The sequence below is a fragment of the Acanthaster planci genome, linkage group LG17 (assembly GCF_054643075.1).
Source record: "Acanthaster planci isolate LZ-2023a linkage group LG17, COTS_SCS, whole genome shotgun sequence".
Lineage (NCBI taxonomy): Eukaryota > Metazoa > Echinodermata > Asteroidea > Valvatida > Acanthasteridae > Acanthaster > Acanthaster planci.
The window spans coordinates 473,980-481,187 of record NC_141793.1 but is presented as its reverse complement, the minus strand read 5'-3'; the positions used below and the strand labels follow the sequence as shown (position 1 = coordinate 481,187).

The 7,208-nt window shown below is 39.7% G+C and overlaps 1 protein-coding gene across 3 annotated transcripts; it reads left to right on the top strand.

Annotated features, from left to right (window-relative positions):
- The first annotated feature begins 108 nt into the window (after nucleotides 1-108).
- pnkd (PNKD metallo-beta-lactamase domain containing) lies at nucleotides 109-7,137 on the top strand. 3 transcript variants are annotated; one of them, XM_087147796.1, is made up of 10 exons: nucleotides 109-358; nucleotides 1,817-1,932; nucleotides 2,285-2,397; nucleotides 3,427-3,485; nucleotides 3,884-3,976; nucleotides 4,332-4,495; nucleotides 4,734-4,820; nucleotides 4,988-5,055; nucleotides 5,488-5,535; nucleotides 5,830-7,137. In XM_087147796.1, exons 1-10 carry the CDS (start codon nucleotides 279-281, stop codon nucleotides 6,004-6,006), a joined length of 1,005 nt encoding a protein of 334 aa, XP_087003922.1. In that variant the 5' UTR covers nucleotides 109-278; the 3' UTR covers nucleotides 6,007-7,137. The 3 variants fall into 3 exon arrangements, with proteins under 3 accessions (XP_087003922.1, XP_087003923.1, XP_087003921.1); XM_087147797.1 differs by having other exon boundaries at nucleotides 266-401; XM_087147795.1 differs by having other exon boundaries at nucleotides 302-523.
- Nucleotides 7,138-7,208: the final 71 nt, after the last annotated feature.

Genomic DNA, 7,208 nt, shown 5'->3' with positions numbered 1-7,208 from the left:
AGTATTCCCGCGGTCCGACATCCGGGTGCTTTGCACGGTCCAAAACGTCATTTGCTTGATACGGAGCTCCTTTGAGGACGATTTTTTGTTTTTTGTTTGGTTCCCTGAACTTATTAATCCCCTCAAACTATCATTGCATTCACTTGGAAGACTTGTTTTGTGCCCTCAATTACAATTTTCTTTTACCTTGAAGTTATCATAAGGAATTTCAGAGTGACCAGTGAGGTACCTTGCTTGACGCGTACGCACGGTACGGCTGTCATGTACATGCAGGACGGATGCATCTACACGTAAATAGTGCAGTGGGCCAGTTCGCGCACGAGTCTACGACTACGATCGAGGTCAGAGCTCAGAGCGGGCATGCATGATGTACCTAGGAAGACTGCAAATTTCTCATTGATGTAATGATATTCCAGATTGCTGTGTTGTTCACTGTGGGTCTGGGTCTTTACTGGATAGTCAGACGGAATCCGAAAATTCTTAAAAGAATGTTTAAGCCCGGGAGCCCACTTTTCGCCCTGGGGTGAGTGTTAACGTTAGTGCAGTTTGTATAAAAAATGTATTGACCAGTTCCGGTATGTCTGACTTGAGCAAAGACATGGCTTACAGCCTACGAGTACAGACTGGATGTAGCAAGGGCCAGTCTGGTAGTAGTAGTACTGGACTGCCTCCGTATCCTTTGCCTCACAACGGCTCATCTAAAAAGTGTAGACTCGGCGAAAACGCCTTCGAGTAGTAAAGTACATGCAGGCCAACCCAATTTGGCGTGTAGGGCCTATGTGTGTATGTTATGGCCATGATGGGGATGGTAAGAAGGCTCATAAATGTTTCAACTGTTTTCTTTTTGAAGTGATCTTGGAGAGGATGTCATAAGAAACATTTTGATATATGTTTGGATTCCATCGGTGCCTGCAAAGCAAAGAAATACTGATTTAAAGTGGGGATATGTACTTATTCAATGATTCGCCACAAGTGGTATTTGACTGGACAGGGAATTCACACATACACAAGGCTTCATTATTGGTGATATAAAGTCGTTGATAAAACAGCAGTTGGGATCACTGTCTTTAACGATGTTTGGTTCTTAGACCAAACAGATCCCGACTGTGTTTGATCGAGAGTTAATCGCTGTAGTAAACAAAAGTATACATGTAGAAACCATATTTTCACAGTCACTGAAAATAAAGGTTAACTTGCCTGATGGGCTAAGCTGAAAGCTTAAGGTGGAGGCCTATTAAACTTGTTGTTAGGATGTTATACTTTTATATCTTATGTAATAAATTTGACCATTAAGAAGAAATAACTGTTACCATCAGTGAGTCTTCAAGATGCATGGTGCCAGCAAATCCCCCAAGTAAAATGCAAGGGCTTTGGTTCATGACCCGCCCTGTCTGTTTTGGAGGCTTTATTTTATTTTTGGGTTTTATTAAAAGTTGCTTAACCATCCTTCAACGTTTTAAATTGAACCCTGCTGTAACTTGGAGGGCAGTTCACGTTTATTTTTTTATTCAAATTTTTAAAGGGATTAATAGGGGATTCAAATTCACAATGGCAATGTTACCATGAAACCAGCTGAAGATTCATCACAGTTAAAGGCCCCCCGAAATAGCCAATGCACTTGTGCAGTTGTCCTGCCCAAAAAGACACAAAAGCACATTGGTACCAGTTCATGTTAAAAAGTCCACTGCCAAAACTGGCTGTAAGGAAACTCCACCAACAAAACAAAAATGCTAGAGTACATGTATTTTATTTATTGAGCACTGTCATTTCTGCCATACCACATTTTGTTATCACCTTTCTGTTTTGCATCTGTCAGATACCAGCTGTATTCCAAGACTAGTGTGGGACATCATCTCCATCAGAAAGATCTACGAAAAGCCAGACAGCAGTTTCCTGAGGGTCACTCTGTGGTGGAAGTCACTGACTTAAACGGTTATCATTTAAATTCTTTATTTCCTTAAAATATACAATTAAAACTTGTTGGCATGGCTTATGTTGTCAACCTGTGATCCTCTGAATTTCTTGACTCGGTTAGATGATTTATTCCTAATTTTCCTAATTCCTTTATTTCAAAATTCAGGCCTGAGTGGTAAAACTTCATTAAATTTAACATGAAGAAGAAAGCACTGAAGTGTCCATTCTGTGTGCTTTATTAAGGATAGCCATTTAAGTGTTTCCTTGTTTGTATTTTAGTTTCCATGAGTTATTTAAATAATTAGCTAAATTTTCCCCCTTTGGTTTTTCAAGTAATTTTTCCTAAAGGTTCAGTATTTCTGCTCTTCAGGTATTAGGATCAGGCCGATTCCGTTCTTGCAAGACAACTATGCATATCTGGTGATTGATAAGGCCACAAGCACAGCAGTGGTCATTGACCCAGGAGATCCTGAAATTGTACAGGTGAGGGTTAACTGGTCTTAACTGCCGGCTATAAGTGAAGGATATTTGTACAGGTGAGAGTTAACTGGTCTTAACTGCCGGCTATAAGTGAAGGATATTTGTACAGGTGAGAGTTAACTGGTCTTAACTGCCGGCTATAAGTGAAGGATATATGTACAGGTGAGGGTTAACTTGTCTTAACCACCAGCTATAAGTGAAGGATATTTGTACAGGTGAGGGTTAACTGGTCTTAATTAGCCGGCTATAAGTGAAGGATATTTGTACAGGTGAGAGTTAACTGGTCTTAACCGCCGGCTACAAGTGAAGGATATTTGTACAGGTGAGGGTTAACTGGTCTTAACCGCCAGCTGTAGACAAATCCGATGACCAAAATTAGTCATTACTACGGGGCCATCCTGTTCGCACACAGGTGGTGCGTGCACGTGAAATTCCTCCTTGACCAATAGGCAGTAGTCAATTGCCAAAGCGTGCGTGCTCCGTCAGGTTGAGACAGCTACATGAGTGTAAATAGCCCTTTGGAATGGCATCTCATGGGATTTGTCTGAAGTGTAGGGTCTAAAAATTACTCCTTCAATTTGCTTCATAGTTTAAAGTTGTGGAGGCGTATAGCCTGTTGGTTACAGTTGGAGATTTCTTAACATACATGACATAAGGTCTGGGGTTCAAATTCGGCTGCTGGTTAGATGTTTTGGACAAGTCTCTTTACTAGGTACTTCACTTGCCTCTCCTCCTAAGAGTGAAAATGGGTGCCAGTTAGGGCAGAGATGGTTGTTGCATTTAATTAGCTGTTTGTGTCAGCAATGGCAGCATTGAGCTCTATACTCCCCAGGGATCAGAGGATAGTTTAGGAATGTTTATTGGCTTGGTGAGCAGGGATAATAAATTGTTTATTGGCCCAGTGAGCAGGGATAATAATTTGTAACGGCACCTTTATGGGTTCCCAGATAAGTGTTTATAAGTCAATACCATTATTTGTACAAATTTAATTCTGTTTTGCTCTTTTCCGATGTTTCTGTAATTTTTGTTTAGTATTGGATAGAAGAAGAAAATGTGTCTCTGACAGCGATATTCACGACACATAAACACTGGTGAGTGAAATAAATGTACATTCACAGCCCAACATTCCAATCAGTTTGGAAGCAATTTCTTTTTAACCAGTTAACGTTGGATTTCCGTACCCCAAAACAAGCTGCTGGGGGCGGGTTTCTTACCTGTAAATTCTTCAACCTTGCAATTGTGCTTTGACCCAACCAAAAGTGATGCGTTACTATGTCAACCAAGGAAATGAAAAAGAATTTTTAAATGAGTGTACACGTCCCTGAAACAAAGAAGAAAATTATGTGTTGTGTGTTTACACATCATCTGGCATCTAGTGGTTGAAAGTTTAATCCTTCTAGATTTATAACTCAGCAGAGAATTGTTTGGCCCTGGGTATGCTTTTGTTCATCTATCATTTTGAGTTTGGTTTTCAACCCTTTTAATACAGGGATCACTCGGGTGGAAACAAAGTGCTGAGGAAGCTGTACAAGAAGATAGCTGTGTATGGTAGCTCTACTGACTCAGTACCCGGCCTTACTCAGTAAGTGGATACAAGACGTCTAAGGCAGCATTCCACCGATGGACACCCCATGATTTTTTTTATACTTTTAGTTTTGGAACTCACTGATGATAGCATTTATTCCTGTGGTACAGCTCACAGTGTTCGCCATTTCAATCACCTCTATTGCAGGGTCTTGTATATATTTGGCTTAAGAGTGTGTTTATGGCTGCGTTGACCTTGCTTCAAGGAATTGACACTTTTAAGGAAATTCATTGTAAAAATGTTTGGAGGGTAATTTTAGCTTGATGCTTTCGACCAATGAACCTGATTTTGTGTCTTATGTGTGGGGCCCAGGTAAACCTTGTATACTGGATTGCTCAATGCTTCTCTGCAGCCATGTTGTAGATGGTGATAGCATAGAGATTGGTGGTCTGAGGTTCACAACCCTTTTCACTCCTGGACACACCGTGGGTCATACAGCGTTCCTACTGCATAGTCCTGGTGGTGATATCCCTGACTGTGTCTTCACAGGAGACCTGCTGTTCCTTGGGGGATGTGGTGAGTGTTGGCTCTGTGTGTTAAGAAGAATAAGGTTTCACCCCCTCATTGGTTAAAAAGAGCAATGTTCATCGGGAGTGTTTCATATTTGTTTGTAGCAACGCGACAGCAAAGGAACTTCCAATGCCAGGAAAATTGCGCCCTCTCTTGGTTAAACTTGGGGCTCATAGGAATAGGTTAGATTAAGCATGCAAATGACAAAAATTGCACCTACTGATAATTCTTTCCTTATTTCCAGGGCGATTGTTTGAGGGTAGTGCCTCTACCATGCTGGAAAGTCTGGATAAGATTTGTAATTTGTCTGAGGGAACAATAGTCTGGCCTGGTATGCTTTCCTTTTCTTTTCAAAAAACTCTACCCACATGTAACTCAAAGAGAAAATTTTGAAGCTCCTTGCAAAGTTTGGATTAATCCTATAATTATATATGATTAATACATGTTATTGATTGCCCCCCTTTTAATTTACAATGTCTTGTCTGGCTTGTTTTTCAGGTCATGAATATGCAAAGGATAACTTGGACTTTGCTCATTTCTTGGAACCAAACAATCCTGACATCTCGGTAAAAACACCAGACTTTCAGTACCTAAAAGAAAACGTATGAAATAGGAAATGCTGAATACTAACGTTTGTTGGGTGTCCCAGCTTTCATAAGCTGCACTCAGACCCATATGGCTCAAACTGCTGAATATGCAGCATTGTGGATTAAATAATTTTGTAATAAGCATCGAGGGGCATTTATAAATTGAGTGTCTTGACTCGTAGGGTTGAATCATTGTCTTATAGACAAATGTTTGTTAATCTTCCCTCAGCTCATATAATGTAATCACAGTTCACAGAAAACATGAGGTGAAGAGTTTAGCATTTATAATCCTGAATTATTAACATTAATAGGCTAGAATGTATTAGCATCAAACCTGTCTCTTTTTTGTGTCCATCCCAGTTTTATTTTTCTCTTGCCTTCTGTTTTCAATGTTTGTCGCCTTTTTTACAGAAAAAGTTTGAGTGGGTGAAGGAGAGAAGAAAGGAAAAACTGATAACGGTTAGTTTGGAATGATCAGATGAGGGATATTTTGCTCACTTTGGAAACCTAACAGTGAATCAACAGAGTTGTTTACGGCACACACTTGAGATTTGGTGACAATAAATAAAGGCTAAGGGGGATAAAAGTCAAAATAACTACTTCCATCATAAATCCAGGTAGATCTGATAAGCCTGAAAATCAGGGGTAGCAGTATTCCAAAGAGGGACAAGGACCTGCATTTGAATCGAAATTCTGTTTCCTTTTAGTTTTTTTGACAGAGTCTCAATCTGTTTACAATCTGATCTATGACAGAGTCCGTCCTCTGTAGCCGAAGAGAGGACCTATAATGCATTTCTGAGGACATCATCTCCTTCTTTGCTACAAGTTCTTGGGATGGAAGACATGGCGAGTGCCGGTGTGGTGGAAAATAGGGAGAAAATACTCCTGGAGCTACGCAAAAGAAAAGACAAATATTACTATAAGCTGTAGTGGCTTTCTTTTTGTGGAAGTTTAGTATTCGCTGATTTCACATATGACACCCAAATTGTCATTGTTTTTGGAGGACTGTTCAAGACTTGAAACACAAGCTAGGGATTTAGGGTACATGATTCTTCAATATTCAAGAGGTATCATCGGTTCAGTCAATTTCTTTGTGCACAGACTATGTGTATTCTGTGAAGTGGTGCATTGTAGAAATCCATTTAAGAAATCAAAGTTAGATGTAGGATAAAAATGTAGTAATGAGCTTCCACATTTCAAAGGCGCACAAAGATTTGTTTTTGAAAAAGACGTTTTAATGCACATTTTGTAAGTGGATTAAACTTCATTACATTGATATTTATATGGGCCATTGGCTGAAACTAGCTGAACATGCATGCAGCGACAGCAGAATGATTTTCAAAGTGGGGGGGGCAGCTGTTGGACCATCAGGCATCAGCCATTAGTAGACCAATCCATTAAGCCCCCCCAATCATAAGCCCAAGCTGTAAAACCTGGTGGCCCCACTGGCCCCTCTGCCCCCCTCCCCTGCCAGTGAATACCTGTACATGTAGTTTTACAGGTGCCAGTGTTCATTTCATTTCGTTACTGTTTTCAAACTCATCTAGTTCCAAAATTGTGCTCTAAGGCTGAAGATGTAACAAGCAAATCTCTTTTGGTGGAGGATTCATTTATATTACCTTTAAAATTGATTCTACTTATATTTAAATGAGCAGTAATTGTAAGACTGTATCACCATGGGCTGAAATCTTGACACTTCACACTGTGTCATTTCTATCTTTAAATGAGTTTGGGTAATTCCAGAAGTTAGGGGTCCAAAAGTGTGACATTTTTGTGTCCCTGTTACGTCTGACCTTTGTTATTTGACAAATATTCCCGGAATTAATGTCAAACTATTACTATTTGTTTGGCAAGGAATTTGCATTAAAACATCTCTCTTGCAAATTAGAAAATGTATTCTGAATTCACAAAATCTTTTGTCAGATGTGACAAGGACATGAAGAAAACCCTTATTTCTGTAATTACCATTCAAAAATAAAGTAGTGTACTTCGAGCACACACTGTACCATGTTTAGTCAACCCTGTAGATAAATAAAAGTGTCATTTGTATGATGTATGTTAGATGTGTTTTAAGACATACTGTTTGTTTTGTCAAGTGTTTTCCCTGTATCAAGATTGTGTTGGTTTAGGGG

Bases quoted from the DNA above. Each gene is read 5' to 3' on its own strand.
- pnkd (XM_087147795.1), top strand. From the start codon at position 405: ATGATATTCCAGATTGCTGTGTTGTTCACTGTGGGTCTGGGTCTTTAC. The intron at 1,933-2,284 runs GTTATCATTTAA...TCTGCTCTTCAG, and splicing joins GGAAGTCACTGACTTAAACG to GTATTAGGATCAGGCCGATT. The intron at 2,398-3,426 runs GTGAGGGTTAAC...ATTTTTGTTTAG, and splicing joins GAGATCCTGAAATTGTACAG to TATTGGATAGAAGAAGAAAA.